General features: G+C 27.3%; 2 protein-coding genes across 2 annotated transcripts; one reads left to right on the top strand and one right to left on the bottom strand.

Annotated features, from left to right (window-relative positions):
• Positions 1 to 15: 15 nt before the first annotated feature.
• On the bottom strand, positions 16 to 9,382 carry LOC122501642 (protein quiver). The gene is made up of 6 exons (XM_043611258.1): positions 8,976 to 9,382; positions 7,496 to 7,688; positions 6,284 to 6,405; positions 5,502 to 5,549; positions 5,101 to 5,247; positions 16 to 4,979 (listed from the first exon to the last, which is right to left on the bottom strand). The coding sequence occupies exons 3-6, from the start codon at positions 6,306 to 6,308 to the stop codon at positions 4,741 to 4,743; spliced, it is 459 nt and encodes a 152-aa protein (XP_043467193.1). The 5' UTR covers positions 6,309 to 6,405; positions 7,496 to 7,688; positions 8,976 to 9,382; the 3' UTR covers positions 16 to 4,740.
• A 4,312-nt stretch (positions 9,383 to 13,694) lies between these two features.
• LOC122501615 (probable 4-coumarate--CoA ligase 1) lies at positions 13,695 to 18,190 on the top strand. The gene is made up of 9 exons (XM_043611219.1): positions 13,695 to 13,840; positions 14,100 to 14,409; positions 14,491 to 14,698; positions 15,905 to 16,086; positions 16,431 to 16,623; positions 16,706 to 16,860; positions 17,063 to 17,563; positions 17,628 to 17,823; positions 17,927 to 18,190. Exons 2-9 carry the CDS (start codon positions 14,179 to 14,181, stop codon positions 18,004 to 18,006), a joined length of 1,746 nt encoding a protein of 581 aa, XP_043467154.1. The 5' UTR covers positions 13,695 to 13,840; positions 14,100 to 14,178; the 3' UTR covers positions 18,007 to 18,190.
• Positions 18,191 to 19,524: the final 1,334 nt, after the last annotated feature.

The following is a 19,524-nucleotide window of genomic DNA, read 5'->3' as shown; positions in this document are numbered from 1 at the left end:
AATTTTAAGTTAAGTAGTTTTATATCAAATAACTATTTGGTCAAAAAAAATTTCGGGAATAAGCATGCGTCTCGTAGTGCATTAGAAATTTTTAATTTTAGAAAGATAAATAGATAATTTCATTTAATAAATTACATATTGTATGCAACAAAATAAAAAGGGGCACAGAATATACACACTTTATGAATTATTGGAAAAAAAAAATTTCGAGAAATTTGTAATTATAAAATATAAACAGATAATATCTTTTAGTTTGGCATCCTATTATATATAGTACAAAAAGTTTCTCAGAATGTGCTTTCATGTATTTTGTTAATGTTTATTGAAAAATTAATTCTATTGTTAATGCTCTATTAGGAAGGGTAAAAAATGGTTATGTAGGCAAAAAAGAAAGTAATTGAATTAAGTTTAAAAAAATCTCCATGCAGAACAAGCCACTCCAGAAATGCACTTCTAAACGTAGAATGTGAAACTGAGTTTAGAAGTGCAAAACTTGTAGAAGTGGATTGTTTTGAATGAAGGTAGTTTGCTTATACGGAAGGAAGAAACTTTTTCACTGGATTTTTCAGATTTTAAGAATTTTATTGTTATGCATAGATTACTTAAAGTAATTGATTTGACTGGGATTGTAGTTTTTTCTTCCGTATGAACAAGTGTTGACTAAAAAGAATAAATTGCTGGATATGTTCAACACATATGAATATGATACATTGAGAATCGAAAAGTTAAAAGACAATCATCTTATACAGAGTTGGTAAGTATATAATCGTTCATGGATATAAAAAGCGTCTTGCTTGAACACCGAGGGAAATGTTTAGTAACTAAACGTAAACGTATTAATTTTATTTCCTCACATGGCACATAAACATTCTCGGCTGTGAGGCCACAAACAAAATAGTGAGCCACGTATTATTTTCACGACTTTTAATATCTGCAATAATTCCTTCCTAAAACTAGAATGTCTAGAGAAATAAACAGTTATACACAGCAACTGAGTTCGCTTATAATTTAATTTAAAGCTATATATTGTTGTCTAATATTTCTAAATATGTACGCTCAATCGGATTTCCAGTATCACATTTTCCGATCAGCTCATCAAGTTAAAGCTACTTAAGCGTATAACGCATAAAAAAAATTACTTAAGGCACTTACATCACTTGAAAGAATTATCTATATAACAGTATTTTAATCGATATGTGTTCAACGTACTGTCTCTGTACCATTTAAAATCGCAGACTCTTTTCCTTCGAGAAATCAATATTGATTTGCGCAAGATGTCACGAAAATTCTTCTCATCAACAAAACGAAATCTTGAAACGTCTCTTTAAAAACTTCTGTTGGCCTCACAACCGCGTGTGCTATAATGAACAAATGACACAACACGACCGCATGGCCTGCCAGAAAAATCTCGCGAGTTATAGTGTGCAAATCGCGAAATTTGCATGGCAAAAGGCTTTTTCGAAAAGCCTTTCTGTGAGGACATGAGCGTTCATTTTAGCCAGTATTCGCTTCTCTTTCACCTACTGGAGCTAACATGAAGGCTCACGTTGTGCATTTTTCAATTGTTTTAATAAGGTGGAGGGTGGAAATAAGATACTCATCTTACAGAATGTCTCAACTTAATTCAAAATTACAAATTATATGACACTGTACATATTTAAAATCATTAACCATTATGTTGCTAAAGCTTTATTATGGGATATAGCTAATCAAGTGACAATCTTTAAGACGAGTAACATAATTCAGAAATTTTTATTCTACAACAATCATGTCGCAAGTATCATTTTATTCTGCAAGCAGTGATTGAGCTGATATTTTGTGAAAAATAGCTATTTTATCCAAAAAATATTGTTAAAAAGATCAGATAGTGAGTAACACTTTTCAAATTAATTACAAAACATTTGAAAATTATTGAAAAATACAAGCGAATCAACATATTATTTTTTCCACAAATTTCCAAGTGTTTAATAATTAATTTTAAAAGACGAAAAAATGTTCTGCTCCTTCTAATCGTATTATCCACAAAATAACAGCATTTATCTGTTAGAACTTTCAAGATGTCAAAGTCGATGCGATTTTTACACTGAACTTCAATGGAATAATCGAAAAGACTTTGATATCCTTTAAGGACAAAAGTGTCCGTCAAATTAACATTACGTCTTTTAATGCAGACTCACCAGATTAAAATGATATTGAGGAATGTTTCTGTGATGAGTGCTAGTAATAACATTATCATATATTCATGCAGTCATGCAATGCTGTTATTAAGTAACTACATTATTTTTCAACTATATCTTTTCACTACTAAAACATTTATCTTTCAATTTTTATTTATTATAACTTTATTTCAAAGTATAAGAAGAAACTTAATAACAATAAAATTTATCTTTTGATCTGGTCTGGTAAATAACGTAAAACATTAGATGTTTTACAAATTTAAAAATATTAATTAGTCAGTAAATTATGCTGCTGCTATTTTGTTACTTATTAATAATAATTATGTATAAACATTTTATTAAATTTAACAAGTAATCAGTTGTTTTAATCATTAACAATAAACTGAAAAGTTGTAACATCTAACAAAATCATATTAGCTGATGAAAAAACTTTTATTAATTTATTAATAAAAATACTCGATTTTTACTATTAGTTTTCTAAATGAACTTTTCTCTATATTTTATTATAGTTAAACAAGAAATATATATAGATTTTAAACATAACTACTATATCTATAAAAAATTTACTTCTTATAAATTATTACTTCCAATCATGTTTTATCGATTTTTTTTAATATTTAAATTTATAAACTTTTATTGAGAAATAACTATATATAAATAATGCTGCTTTTTAAACAGCAAAGCATTGTAAAGTTAAAAATCAGACTTATGTTTGAAATAGAACCGCTTACAAAATATAAATTTAGTTTTTAAAAACATCGTTCTAATGAAAAGTATATTTAGCATTTCCATGTCAACTTAGAATTAAATGTCTTTATCTACGCATGCACATTATTGAACGGTAAACGGGTAAACACTTTCATTTAATGTCAAATAAGAATATAAATATACAATGAAACATCTTTTTTATCCTTTTTAATTAGACAATTTTTGTCCATGTTTCTTCATTTTTCATTGTCATCAATATTTATATTAATAAAAGAACAATTATTATTATATTATTAAAAGAATACAATATTGGTGGGAAAGACATGCGAAGGTGGGTTTAAATATCACTGCACAAAGAAACATCTTATTTTATAATAATTATATAAGATATGTACTTTCTAAGTTACTTTTAAGACATTTAAAAAAGTGACTATAAATTTCCTAAAATACATTAATTGTTTTAATTTAAAATAGTAAGATGAGTATTATTTTTGGCAATTGATTTTTAGTCACTTTAAAGATATTTCTTTTTCGCAGTGATAGAATTAAATTATTATAAAAAGAGGCGTTGCATGCAAAATAAATAAATTTTTTACTTCTACTGCAATGTCAATAGGTACACAGGAAAAAAAAAGTCTGACTCCGTTTACACCTTAAATTCAGCCTCAAAAATTGGCTGAAAGTAAAACTTTTTTTTTAGTGTGTAAAGAGAAAAAACCAAGGGAAAGCAATATACATCTGCATAGGTGTAGAAAGTGATTAGTTCAGTATAAAATTTCTTAACCTATTATACCATTTTGCCATTGTGTATAATTATAATGGACTTTCCTCCCATAAACGCATTTATTTCTATTTAAAATAATTGTCTAATTATTTTTACAAATGATTCGTGAGCGTGTCACCAACATTTATGGGCATAGTTTGGCGAAAGACAAACCGACAATATTAATATGTTTCTCATATTTGACAAGTATTTTTATACTTATTGTCTTTTATTTCTATACGCAGCGTATATGTATAATATTAAATAATCGAACTTACTAATAATAATGTCTTATTCTCGAAAGTATAATATCATTTTGGCTCGTTAGTCAAAGTCAATTTGGGAAAACACATTATTTCTGTTGAAGACACGCATCACAGCTACAATGCAGCTAATTGGTGGGCATGCTAAAACACGCCGCGTGAATATCATAGATAGAACCAAATTATACTTCGAATTTGTTACTAAATTAAAAAGAACAATGCTCTCTACATCTAAATTCTCTATTCACCGATTCAAGTTTTAAGTGTTTCTACAAAGTATGGATGAAATTAATTTCAAGAACATAATTGCGAAGAATATCGACAGAAGCACAATAAATAATTAAAGTAAGTTTTTGTTTCAAAAATGTAAATAAAGTTTTAACTATAAAAGAGAATTTTTCTCTAAAGAACGAAAAATGAAGACATAAAAGATTTTAAACATTAATTTCATTAAATGAAAGGAGAATTTTCTCATGAGAAGAAAATGTTTTAACATAAAAGCATGTCAATGAAAGTAAAATATAATTGTTACTAATTTTAAGGACATAAAATTTCACCTAATTTGTTGCAATATTAAAAACCATCACGTGACCTAACGATTACATTCTGTTAAAATGAATTTTCAAGTGTTAGACAATAATGCAATTCATATTAGGTCATATTTTATGCACTTTTTAAAAAGTTTTCTTCTAAGTAAAACTATTTGAAGTAAATGTTATTTATCACATGCGACATTCATCTCGCTAACACGCCTCTTGTATATATGTATATTCATATTTTTTAGGGGGTTCTACAAAAAAATTAAAAAATCAATAGGAAAATTTGATAATCACAGCGACCTACAAAGCAAGCTGGGCAATTTTAGAGCGGAAGTTATTGTCAGAATGGATGACAGGATTATCGGGAAAACAGAATTTAAGGATAAGGACGGAGGCACACGATTGCACATATCTTCCTCACAGAAGCACATGTGACCAGTGCCGGTACTTTCCATCATGCACACATGGTCCACCATAAACAAATTTATTTGCAGCTGTGACGTGCAAGTTCGACGAACACTTTCATATGCTGTAAACAAATTGTAACAAATCATTTTATTCCTTAATTAGTCTTTTTCTGTAAAATTCTTTTATGTCTAGCAAATTCTAATATATTTTTTTCAATATGCTGGAGGTGTAGAGAAACTTACGTGATTTAGCGTTGCGAACCATCTTAACGCAGCAACCATTGCAAGTCATTAAGGGTGGTTGATCTCTTGGAAGCGCCGTGTAGTTGAATGGATCTTTACACCGAAGATCAGTCCAAGAATCACATTCGTAGCAGTATATTGAACGAGCTAATTTTATCAAACAAAAATATTTTAGTATATTGCTTCATATTACCTATAATCCTGTTATGAAGAAATTAGTTTTAGCATCTGAACAATGTCTCAGAAATTGTCCTCAACTTAAAATTTATTGTTTTGAAGAAGTCTAGATCAGACAACTTGATTTGTAAATTATCCCAAGTCAGTAGAAAAGACTGGGGTCAAGTTATTTAATCCGAAATCTAAAACATTTTTAATTTATTTTATAGTAATGAATGACTCACTCTGACATTCCCCACGACAAATGTTTGCAAGTGCGAGGACTATTGCCACTGAAAATTTAATAATGCTGGTATAAATAATTGTCAATCAGACTGTAAAAACAGGTGTCTAATTGGTGTGTCGAATTCAATAATTCGATCAACGCTCGGACGCAGGCTCTAATGCCAGTCGATTAGCAGCGAGCGGCCCACTGCTAATTGAGTGGCATTAAAGCGTGCGTCCACGCGCTAATCGAATTACTCAATCTGGAGGCTCAATTTGATATCTGTTTTTTGCAGCAAACTCATAAAATCGTATGCGATGAAAATTACTATGTACAATGATTTATATACTTTTAATTCTACGTGTATCTACTTCTATGTTTATCTAGAAACTCACCGTAACGTCACAAAAGTCTTATAAGTTACTTAAACTAAAATAAATGTTATGTTTGAATTATGTTATAAATAATTAATGATGTTAAGAAATATACTAGAGACAACATATTATTAATTCTCCATTGAAAGAAACGATTGGCTAAGAATACCATTTATGGATACTTGGTAAAATTACGCTGCTGATGCATTAATGGTTTTCTTAATTAATCTCACGATTCTTTCTGCTTTTCATGATGTTGTGTAAAAATACATTAAAAACTACTACCTTGAAATTTTGAATATTATTTTGAATATTATTTTCAATGTTATTTTCAATTCAAATATTTCATTTCAATATTTCATTTCACTTTGACTTTCAAAAAGTTAGAATGTAGAATTTTAAGAAATTATAATATAAACATTTTTACCTGATATTATATAATCTCCGGCCATTTTGAATACAGGGTTTCTGAATTTAATATTATTTTTCACATCAATGATGGCTGGGGCTTTTTTACATTTTGCATTTCAATTAAAAATGCTTTCGTACCTTGGAATAAAAATTGATTTCTATTTTATTACATTTATTTACTGGATTAAGACAACTTAATAAAATTCATCATTTCTTTATTAAAAATCATTGCAAAATTTTCCAGTTCTAAACTTGATAAACAAGTTTTGTCTTAAAAAATGAATATTCAGAAAATTGTCTTACTTAATATTAAAGCAATTCAAAGATGTTATAGTTCACATTATAAATATGCAATTCAAGAGTATACAAAGTTTCAAAATTATATAATATTTATCATTAGCAATTTATTTTATGCATATTCTGATTAGAATAGATCGACATATAAGAATGAAAAATAATAAATATGGTAAATTTTTTGAATAATCATATAAATCGTCTATACGGAAAAATTCTATTCAACAAAAATTTTCTTTGAAAAAAGCTAATAAATCCATTGACAAGCAGTTAACTAAAGATTTGTTTGATTCAATCGATTTGTTCAGACAATACCAACTTCTGTTTTAGAACGAAAAATTTATTAAGCAATGAATTTATTAATTCATTAACAGTTTTATGAAAATAACCTAAAGTTTATTGGTCTATACAAAAAAAAATTCAGTATTTGATTGAAACATACTTTTTCTGTGAGTGATTAAACACACTATGTAGATAAGAAGCAAAATGTTTACAAGCAAGAGAAAAAATAATTTCCAAAATTTTACAAAATATTTTGAACTCTTGGATATATAATTATATTTATAAAATTCAGATTCTTGAAAAAAGTTTATATTTTCAATACATACTCAACAGTTTAGTTACTTTGAATAATTTTCCATTTTGTGTTGCAAACATTTCCAACATTATGTAAAAGATTTTTATAAAATTTGAAAATTAATTTTTTTGCGATTTAAAAAACTCTTGATTATAATTTATTATTAATAAATTATGCATATTATGCTTTATAAAACAGGAAAATAAATTTCTGCATTTTTTTAGTGGCAAATGTATATTATAACTATTATATGTAAGAATCATTTATAAGCTTTGAAATATTTTCAGAAATTATATTTACTACACGCAGCTTAAGATGCAAAAGAAAAAACTGAAATAAGGTTTCACATTAACTTACATAATAACGTCAATAAGTGTCAAGACTTCTGTCGTGACCCATGAGTGCTATTCGTATTTGAATTATCAAAATCATTTAAATACTATTGAAGCAATAATTACATGTTGCAATTTGGCGACAAATTTTATCAATAGTTCTTTCTATAAATGGTCTTGTACCGACATTTATTGAGTATCAATATCTTGCAATTCACCTGAAAATTTAAAAAAGATTTGTAATATTTCCTCATGTTTAAATATAAATTAATTGCATAATTTAATGTAGTTTATCTTATTTCTAAAAAAGAAACACTATGATAACAAATGAGTAGTTTATTGAAAAAATTAACATTGTTTTCAAAACAATTTCAAACTATTGCGAAAACGTGTCTAGGAAAGAGATTACGAATAGCAGTGCTGCTAAGATATAGTAATTTTTGCTGTTTAGCAAATTTAAGTATTAAAATTGTTAATTAAACTGACATTTAGAATCTTTATTGTATTGTTGAATATTTAACTTGTTAAACTTATTTTTTATCACCCTATTTTACACTTGACCTTTTCAACTTTGTGGGTAATTTAAATTTTTGTTAAATAGCAAAAATTATTATTTTACACCCAGAAAATAGTAATTTCATGCTAAGAAGAAAAATCCTCCTCTAATTCTTTCAAAAAAAGTCCACTTGATTGTAGAATGTTTTTATTCTTTTTAATTCTGTTAAAATGAAAATTACTATTTTTAGGGTGCATCAATGAAAACCAAAAATTATAAAATGGGATGCTTCTTTCTATAATGTAATATTAATGTCTTACTTCTCCATCTGATTTTGTGAAACCCACTACAAATGTTGAAAGTATGATAATAGAATATGTTAATATTAGTTGTTATTACCAATTATTAAAATTTACGCAACATCCATATCCATCATCGGAAAAAGCAAGAGAATAATTGCAGAATTTAACATATATTATAAAATGAAATCTAAATAATCGTAAAAAATGTTCTATTCGTGTATGCAATGTGTCAATCATACAATAGGTGTATGATACAGTTCCGAACAAAGGAGATATTTTAATACAAATAAATAATTGAATTTGAAGCATTTATTTGTTTTAATTATAATCAGAATACTATGACCTACACAAGTATCTTTATATTGTTCCTACCATGTTTCTTGTATTATAACCACTATACATAATGTACTCTCTGAACCTGAATTATTAATTTTTTAATTAACGAATTATTAATTAACGAATTTACCAATTAAATAGTAAAAATTTTATTAATTTGATATAGCACAATATCTATTAACTGAAAAAGTAAAATGAACTATTCCAACATATAGACATTGATAGATGTTGTACAATATCAAATTAGTAAAATTCTTACTAATCAATTGGTAAACTATTTAATTAGTAAACACTTTTGGTAAACTCTTTAACTACTAATTGAGATTTAGAGACTACAGGACATACAAGAAAAGATATTCAATGTAGCTCACCTGTCAAATGTTCCCATGTCGATAAGTTACATGACACAAATGTTTTCTTTCTCAGTTTTCAGTCAAAAATAAAAACTCTCAATGATCGTGTTAAATAATAAACAATTGAGAATACAGTTTATGATTTCGTTAATCAGAAATTGTAAGAAACACTAAGAATGTTGAGTATTTTGCAAGACTTTTCGTGAATTTGAAAGAGAAAGCTATTTAACGAATGATATGTTAATGGGTTGATAACTATTAACAAGAGACTCTCTCATTTTTCTCCATTTTCATATTGCCAATTGATATCAGACACTGCACTTTTGTGACACTTAAACAAAGTGAAAAATTTGGCACGCGAGAGCATTCTGAATCAATAAAACTTGACTGCAGTGTATCTTTAATGCGCAAGCGCAGTTCAAGCATTAAAGTAAGGCATGTATATAGTAATAAATCATTTTTAAATGTTTACAACTATAGATAAAATATAATTTTATTTTCCATATTCTCTTATGAATTATAAATATATAATTATTTAAAAATTTATAAAACATTTAGTAATTATTTATTTATACATAAATATGAGCTCCCGGGTAGTAGGGTCACGCATAAAATTCTGATGAACCTTTTAGTTGGCACTTGACATCCAAAAATTATTTTAAAAAATATTTTTTTATTACTTTTTTTATAGGAAATGAATTAAAATTTAAAAATAATTAAAACAATTTTTTTTGAGGATAATTTTTTGATGTTAGGGACCAACCAAAACCAGCCGCGAGAATTTTATGCAGAGGCTCATATGTAATATTTATTTAAAAATAATGTTTTTCAATAAATCTGAAATCGTGCAGATTTTGTATGGCGTTTTGAAGAAAAATACGCCTGCATTTTTAAAGGAAAATTCGTGTAAGAAATTCTCTCATATCTTTAACTTAGAAAGATTAAGAACGAATATTAAATTCGAATTTTGATTAAATATTTTTTAACAGGGTAAACATTTTTCACTAAGAAATTTGGACGATTTTCCGAAAAAAATCGTACGAACTATTTTCACCTGACTGTAGACTTTGTAATGAATAATAAGACACGTTTACTGTTGCATAATCATGTTTCTGTATAATCCTATTTATTAGAGTAACAATATTACCCTAATAATTCAAGTTTTATGTAGTTTTAAAAATATGATTCATACCTAACTCGGACATTCAATTATTCATTCATTCTAATGATTATTCAAAATTGTATTTAATAATGGTACATTCGGTTCAAGATTATATGGAACACATATTTAGGAGTCAACAATATTTTTCAAAATATGTTCAAAGATATTAATTTTATGTATTAATTTAATAATAATAGTAAATAGTATGTAATAGTAATAGCAATAATAGTATTATTAACAATAATAATAATAATATTTAAAAACGGTTTTTTCAAATATTTTGAAAAGTGAGCATAGATAATATTTCATGACAACTTTTCAAAACAGAGCCGTTAATTGACTGGGAAAGTGATTTTGAACTTTAAACTTTTTCTAAAGTGATTAACGGTAAATTGTTTGACTGATTATTCCCAGCAAACACGTTACGTAAGTGTTACATAACAAATAAAGCCACTTGTTATGTCTCACTGTGACAATATTGTTATGTAACAACTACATAATGAGATAGTAACAATATTATATAACACTGTTACTGAATGGTGATATAATAGTTACATAATTTTTTCAAATAACTATTATATAACTGTGTGATATATTCATTACATCACAGAGTGATAATTTTTGTCTTGTTAGATTGTTCTCTAATTGTTACATAACTGTTACGAAACTGTGTGACATAACAGATACATAATTTTGTTATAATTAATAAAGTAGGTTACATTATTATATCACACTGTGACAATATTATTATGTAACCATTATATAATGAGATAGTAACACTGTTATATAACACTGTTACTGGATGGTGATATAACAGTTACATAATTTTTTCAAATAACTATTATATAACTGTGTGACATATTCATTACATCACAGAGTAATAATTTTTGTCTTATTGCATCGTTCTCTAATTGTTACATAACTGTTACGAAACTGTGTGACATAATAAATACATAATTTTGTTATAATTACTAAAGTAGGTCACATTATTATATCACACTGTGACAATATTATTATGTAACTATTATATAATGAAATATTAACACTGTTACTGGGACGTGATATAACAGTAACATAGTTTCATAACATACGTATTATACAACAATGTGATACATTCTTTTAAACTGCACTTAAATAAATAATAGGCAGAATGTGTTTTTTACATAGGCAATTTTTTCCTAAAAACAAAAGCAATACACGCAAAGCAATTGCTTATTCTTTTTAAAAAGAAATTTTTGCTTTAGTTCCTAAGGTTAACATAACAAGGCAAATTTTAATTTTAATATTTAGAGAATACTGTATTAAATAATAAATTTATTTATTCCAATATTCACAACTAATCCAATGAAGAGATTAAACCTTATAAACAGAATTAATATTATATATATATATTCATTTTTACTATCGTGAATATAATGATAATGTATTTTTATAGTTTATTATTTAAAAATTAAAAAAAATTATATTTTACATTTTTATTAATTATATGTGACGCGATTTGAAGAAAGGGAACTTAGAAGCAAAAAATTGTAGGCTATGTTTGCAATTTTTTAAATGAAAATACAAAAAAGTAACAACCGTCAATATAAATAACTGACATTTTAAGTCTTTATTACAACTAAAATATTTAAAAACAAATTATTTAAATAGCAAACATGTTCTGTAACTGTTACGTAACATTTCTGTAGTAATAAGAGCTAAATTACGTAACTGTTATGTAATTTTTATGTAACATAAAAGTAACAATGTTCTGTAACTGTCGTTACAAAATTGTTACGTAAAATTGTAGTCTCTCTGTTACGCAATAAAATTATGTAATTGTTACATAACTGTTATGTAACATGAAACACTATTTTATAATTATTGTTTCGAATAAATATTTTTTATTATAAATCTAGTTTAACTGTTTAAGTTTATTAATTTACAATAAATTATTATTAATAATTATTATCAGTATTATTTATTATAATTATTAATGTCCAAAACTTTTAAAGAAGTACGTAAAAGTAAAGTGGGGTGAAGAAGCCGACTTTTGGAACATTTTACGATATTTAATATATCACTCACTTTTAATTTTATTTAAAATTTTTTAACGTACTCTGAAAAGTTTGACTATTAAAAATTTAAAAAATATCTTAATTTTTTTTGTAAAAAGTTGTCAGAAATTAATAATGAAAAATTTTTATTTGAACAAATTTATTTAAAATTAATTTAAAGTTTATAACTCTCAAATTTTATGTGAAGAAAAATAGAATTTTCAGAATAAAATAAAAATTTGTAATCCCGATTAGTATAATTGTAATCGTTTCTTTTTGTTACTCACATGTGTGTGACATTGTTATGTAAATGCTACAAAATTGTTACTTATATGTGTGTAACATTGTTACGTAAATGTTACAGAATTGTTACTGAACACTGTGACTAATGTGTGGTAGATATTTTTATTAACACGTTAATCGTATATTACAAATAAAAAAATCACAAGTTTGTCTTTGTTACGTAATAGTTACATAACAGTAAGTAACAGAATATACGGCACTGCAGTTGATATAGTAGATTAGGAGAATTCTCATCCAGCCTTCAGTGGCCGTGCGGTTTAAATGCGTTGCGTCGGGTCGTCAAGGGCGGGGGGACGTGAGTTCGATCCCACATGCGAGCGGATATTTTTCATTCTAAGCGTTATGTAAAATAATAAAATTACTATTTAATCTGTATACAAGTGTTGTGAAATGTGAATAAAATAAACTTGTGAACATGTTTATAAATAATATTAAAGATCTGTAAAAAAATCAAGTTTAAAAAATGTACTAATTAATAAATCAGTTTTTTACTAAAATTATTTTTGGATATTACCATGTCAAATGGCATTTGTTATTATCTATTGAATAAAAATAATAACAATAATTTTCACGTAGGTCATAATAGTGATGTTACAATTATATAACAAGCTCATCAAATTATGTAACAGAATCTCATAATTGTGATATAATAATAAGTCACAACGTGATATAAGTGTGATATAACAATTATGTAACATATTTACATAACTGTGATATAATAATAAGTCACAACGTGATATAAGTGTGATATAACAATTATGTAACATATTTACATAACTGTGATATAATAATAAGTCACAACGTGATATAAGTGTGATATAACAATTATGTATCAAATTCTTCTAATTATGTAACATATTTACATAACTGTGATATAATAATTAAATATCACGCTGCAACATAATTGTTATATCACCCTTCTTGTAACAATTATGTAACTGTGACCCTCATGTTACGACATTTCGTGTCACATGTTCATATCATGTTATATCACGTGTGATATTCTGTGACATAACTGTTACATAACTGTTATGTAACAATGTTTGCTGGGTTACATTGACACAAAATTGGAGTCAATGAAAAACAGTTTAAAAATAATTTTTCTTTGTGTGTCGTAGAACGATAATAAATCATTGGCGGTTCATTCGAATTAGTATCAGTAATATTTCAGTGAAACATACCTAACCCTGGAGTTGGGTCACGCCTCCTGCGCACAATCCAATATCAAACTTTTCTTCAGTATTCTTAATACTTTCGTTTAAGAAGGTTTAAGATAGAAGTTTTATATCTTGTTCAAGTAAACAGTTACTGTATATAAATCAATAACAATAGCAAATTAACAATAATTCTTCACTAAAAAGTGTTATAAAAATAACAAAAAAGTAATATTATCAATATTTTATATTAAACTTTGATCAAAATAACTTTTTTAATAAGAAAAAATATTTACTCTCATCATTAAAATTTGATTTTAACTTCTTTGTTACATTTTTATTTTTAATACTAATTGCAGTTTTTATGCAAAATAACAAATACTTTTTATTTTACTAAATTTAATTTATTAATTCTCAGTGTTGTCTTTTTTTAATGTGTTACAAGAATAACAAATCTATTTATAAATAATAGTCTTTTTCTTTTCAGGTTCTTAGAAAAATTAAGTATTTAGAAATTAATAAGTCTTTTTAATACTATTTTATACATTAACTTTAAATAATTAGAAATGACTTTAAAAATTATGAAGTGTTTAATTCGTTCCTTCACGAGAGATGGAACAAAATTCTTCAACTCCACTGTCAGATGCGTCTCAAGTGTTCCAAAAATGAAAGTTGTTCAAGGAATGAATGGAGAACAAATTATTCAATCTCCTTATGAGAATGTGCCACTTCCGAATATAACTTTACCAGAATATGTTTGGAAAAATGTGAATAGTTACAGTAATAATGTAGCATTGGTACGTTTTTCATTATTGAAAACTAGTTTATTATCAAATGGGAATTATAGATAATAAATTGTGTCTGTTTCATAACCATAGGAATGTGGTCTAACTGGAAGAAGATATACCTACGGCGAAGCACGTGACAATTGTAATTATATTGCGAGGAGTTTGTCCAAATTGGGAATTAAGAATGGAGACATTGTGGCGCTTATTTTGCCGAATTTGCCAGAGACACCTATCGCATTCCTCGCTTGTTTGGAAGCAGGTGCAATCGTAACGACGGCAAATCCCTATTATACTGTCGGTAAGAGGACAAATCATTTCACTTTTCCGAAATTTTAATTCATTTCCAATAAAAAGGCACAACTTCATAAGTGAAAATACTGTCTAGTCATTTAGTTTCCGCAACTCACTCTGCTGATAAATATAAGTGATAACAATTTACTCAATTGCGTCGAACAAGAATAAAGTCCAAAGATTGAAACTACATAAACTCAAAAGAGAAAATATATCTTGATCAGCAGAGTGTTCTAAATATTTATTTTCATTTTATCAACACGTCTATTAATTGCTAGTTATGAACTTGGAATATAATAAAATTTCCACCTCATTGTAAATAAGTTGTGCAGTATGTGCAAACTTGCAGAAAAATTTATGTAAATTTTCATTGAAAAGTTATCGACGAAATTTGATTAAAAAGTATGTAGGTACTTTATGAAGTTCATTTCTAAACTTTCAGGAAAGTTGTGGGTAATTAAAATTCATTGTACTATATGCATAACTGAAATATAGGTGCTATGAAAAACTATACTGATGTGTAGAGTTTATACGTATAAACTCTTTAGATCTGAATAAGTGAGAATTCACTTAAAATACGTTAAAAGTCTTTTACGTAAAAAAATAAGTTTATACATATTTATGGACTTGTGTATAAATTTGAATTGGCAAAGATTTCTAAACAAGGAATGAAAAGACTTTGCAAATAATAATTCAGTAATAACTTAATAACTACCATTCAATGACAAACTTCTGTTAGAATTTCACCGACAATCAGTGCATCTGTTTTATTGAAAGTCGATAAAATAGATTGGCTAATTAATTTTTTGAATCAGACAACTGGCAATAAGTAATATACTCAAGAACACTAATTGGGTTTTTCTTTTTTTTTATACTGCATGACCATTAAAATTGTTTTCCCGACTTTCAGCGTTAACGTCAACTTCAGGGAACTGAAATTGGCAGACTTTTATTTTCACTTTCATTTCCCCCTTTGATAGCTTTACATTTCCACTTAAAGAGATTTATATTTTCCCTTTTACTCTGATAGATTTTTTCACTTTAATAGTAGAAATTTTTTAAGAAAAGTAAAAGTGAAAATAAAGTACTATGAAAGTGAGAGTTAAAGTGAAAGTATAAATCTATCAATGATGCATTCTAAGTGAATTTCCCCTAAAATTATATGTATTGTGCTACCTGGAAATGTACATTTAATTACTGTTTAATTATATAGATGAATTAAGCAAACAGCTTTCCGTTGTTTCAAAGAAGCTTTCTGCTGTGATTACTTCGACGGAAATTGCCTCTACTGTGGCTACAGCTGCAAAATCCGTTTTATCTGACAATTGTCCATTTATTGTTGTTGACGATGGGATACAATCAAGTTTCGTAAAACCAAATGCTCTAAATTTTAATGTAGGTTTGTAGATCTGTTATACTACATGCATTCATAAATGTGTTTATCGCAATAATATCGCGAACAGTGTTGATCTCAGATAGTAATCTTGCAGCAAACATACGTTGCAACATTACTGGAAGCTTACATGACAACTTTTCAGAAAAATTTGCTATAAAAATTTGCTCTGGAATAGAACACTGCCGTGCGAAACAAAAACTTAATTAAGTTACTTTGTCGTTAAGATGGATTTTTGTCGATTCTGTGTGAATGTCACCCCCATTGACAAAGTGAATTAACTAAGTTCTTATTTCGTATGGCAGAACAAATATTTCACACAGAATCAATAAAATTATTTTTTTAGGATTTAATTGAAATGGGAAAAACACTTCCACAATTACCGTCGTCCAGCAGATCACCTAAAGAAGTATCGATTATTCCCTTCTCAAGTGGAACAACAGGCCTTCCAAAAGGAGTAATGTTGTCTGATGAAAATTTAGTTTCCAATTTAGAAATGTTATTAAATACAGCAGGTGGTGAATTCTTTACCAAAACAGGTAATAAGCTACAGGTAATATAGCTACATTAAACAATGAAAAAAAATGAAAAAAAATATAAATAACGGAAACAATATTTTAGATGAAGAACAAGATGTATTTCCAATTGTGTTACCAATGTTTCATATATTTGGAATGAATTGTGTGACATTCTCCAGACTTGCAGATGGTGCAAAATTAGTCACATTACCAAAATTCACACCTGAATCTTATATTTCCACTTTAGAGAAAAATAAGGTAATACTGCAATTTACAAAGGTTCTCGCAATTGTACTCTAATTGAAAAAGATCTGAGCGAAACAACTCAAACAACTGTTTCAGTCATTCATGCAATTCCTCCCAGTAGCATTTAATTTTTTATCTTTTTATAATTTTTGCTTCTTACCCCCAATCATCAATTCTACAGCGTTATTGTATTATTTGTATATTATATTTTTAGGTTACTGGATTATTTTTGGTTCCTCCCATCCTTTTGTTTCTCACTTCATCCACCCTTGCAAAAAAGCATCACTTGGATCATGTAAAATTTGTTTTTAGTGGAGCGGCCCCCCTTAGCGATACTGATTTTGAAAGGTTTATGGAAAAGTTCGAAACGTCTATAAAATGTTGTCAAGGTTATGGCCTGACGGAATCGTCTCCAGCAGCATTTATTGAAATGTCTGGAAAAAAGTATGCTAGTATTGGAAAGCCTGTTAGCAATTGTCAGGCGAGATTAGTTGACATTGAAACAAAGAAAGATATAAGTAAACCTCACAAATCAGGTGAATTATGGATCTCAGGACCTCATATTATGAAAGGTTACTTTGATAATGTTGAGGCTACAAAAGAAACATTGGAAAATGGTTGGCTCAAAACTGGCGACGTTGCTTACTTTGATGAGGATGGTGATTTCTTTATTAGCGACAGAATAAAGGAACTCATCAAAGTTAAAGGTTTTCAGGTGAGTATATTTTTTTTTTTTTTTTTTTTTTGGGAAAAATGAAAATTCACATTCTGTGGTTTAGGTGGCTCCAGCTGAACTGGAGGGTATTTTGCGAACACATCCTTGCATCGCAGAAGCTGCAGTGATTGGCGTTAAAGATGCTAAAGCGGGAGAGCTTCCAAAGGCGTTTGTTCAACTTAAGAAAGATAAGGAAACTTCCGAAGAGGAAATACAGAACTTTATGAAAGGAAAAGTTTCCGAATATAAAGAACTACGAGGTTATTTTTATTGTACAGACACGTTTGCACGTAACCAAGTATCCTGTAAGCTTGCACTGCAAGTTTCCTGCAAGCTCTATATCTGACTCTTTTATTTTTTTAGGAGGTGTTACTTTTTTGAAAGAAGTTCCAAAAAGTTCTACAGGAAAAATTCTACGCTCTAAACTGAAGAATAATTTGTAATATAGTGATGTGAAAGCAGTACTTTAATTTAATACCTACTAATTAATCAAAATTTACTTACATTTCTGATCTTCTAAACACACGTTGTTTTACAAAATGTTAATATTGTCTTTTTAAAATTTTTTTTTAAAATTGTAATACTGTAAATAGTATATTTTTACACAATAAAATATATTCTTCTTTACATATACTGTTATTCTATATTCCTAAACCCCTTAAGTGTTCATTTGATTATAAAAATAAAATTTGCTGAGAAAAAAACGTTTTCTCTTTAATATTAAAATGAAAGTATTTTTACTGCTACATAAAAGATCAAGAGATTTGTCTGAAAGTTTACCGCCTTTTTAATTTTCGCCTAGCGATAATAATTTTATTGGTATTATATTTCTTACAGATTTCAGAAAGAAATTGCTACTTTAATTTACTAAATAGATAAGATTTACTTTAGCAACTTTGTAGATATCCCCAATCGAGTTTTTCCTAATGCCTTATTGACAAGATAACTTATCCATTAAAGAATAAATCTTCTGCTAGAAGATTACTTTCTTTAATTATTAAAGTGTTTTCTGAGAAAACAATTTTATTAATAACTTAAAAAATGTTGCCCACTCAGTCGAATTTGTCCTCCCCTTTTCTCAGAACATCTTCACAATCTAATTTCAGAATTAAAAATTTTGCTGTCAACGTATTTTACTTAGATTAGAATTAGAATTCGATTTTTTCAGGGACCGTCACGGAATCAAAACAAAATTAAAAAATACTTTTGTTTTGATTCGGATATGGGTATCAGAATCAAAATTAGTCTCTATTCAGTTTTGATTCAGATAACCGAATCAAAAATCAATGTTGTTTATGTTCTGATTCCAGTATCAAAATCAAAATTCCATTCTATTTAGTTTTGATTCCAATATCGAAATCAAAATTCCACTCTATTTAGTTTTGGTTCCAATATCAAAATCAAAATTCCACTCTATTTAGTTTTGGTTCCAATATCAAAATCAAAATTCCATTCTATTTAGTTTTGATTCCAATATCGAAATCAAAATTCCACTCTATTTAGTTTTGGTTCCAATATCAAAATCAAAATTCCATTCTATTTAGTTTTGATTCCAGTATCAAAATCAAAATTCCATTCTATTTAGTTTTGATTCCAATATCGAAATCAAAATTCCACTCTATTTAGTTTTGGTTCCAATATCAAAATCAAAATTCCATTCTATTTAGTTTTGATTCCAATATCAAAATCAAAATTCTTTTTTGTTTTAATTTTGATAAAATACTACTGCGCATGTATAAGTCTCATTGAACCTAAATTTTGTTGCAAATGTCAAATATATCAGAAGATAATATCGTTTTTACATATACGAAATCTGAAGTAGAATTCGAATCGACTTCTGTTTCTATAAGAAAACCGAATTGGAGTATTACAATATCAGAATCAAAATAGGACCTAAATTTTGTTTCGTTGCAGTATCAGAATCAAAATAGAAAGTAAATTTCGTTTTGTTACAGTATCAG

The sequence above is a fragment of the Leptopilina heterotoma genome, unplaced genomic scaffold (assembly GCF_015476425.1).
Source record: "Leptopilina heterotoma isolate Lh14 unplaced genomic scaffold, ASM1547642v1 Lhet_212, whole genome shotgun sequence".
Taxonomy (NCBI): Eukaryota; Metazoa; Arthropoda; class Insecta; order Hymenoptera; family Figitidae; genus Leptopilina; species Leptopilina heterotoma.
Note: the sequence above shows the minus strand (reverse complement) of the source record. Positions and strands in the feature narration are given on the sequence as shown.

Bases quoted from the DNA above. Each gene is read 5' to 3' on its own strand.
- LOC122501642 (XM_043611258.1), bottom strand. From the start codon at position 6,308: ATGGCCGGAGATTATATAATATCAG. The intron at 5,248-5,501 runs GTGAGTCATTCA...TGATAAAATTAG, and splicing joins TTGTCGTGGGGAATGTCAGA to CTCGTTCAATATACTGCTAC. The intron at 4,980-5,100 runs GTAAGTTTCTCT...ATTTGTTTACAG, and splicing joins GGTTCGCAACGCTAAATCAC to CATATGAAAGTGTTCGTCGA.
- LOC122501615 (XM_043611219.1), top strand. From the start codon at position 14,179: ATGACTTTAAAAATTATGAAGTGTTTAATTCGTTCCTTCACGAGAGAT. The intron at 16,624-16,705 runs GTAATAAGCTAC...ACAATATTTTAG, and splicing joins TGAATTCTTTACCAAAACAG to ATGAAGAACAAGATGTATTT. The intron at 16,861-17,062 runs GTAATACTGCAA...TTATATTTTTAG, and splicing joins CCACTTTAGAGAAAAATAAG to GTTACTGGATTATTTTTGGT.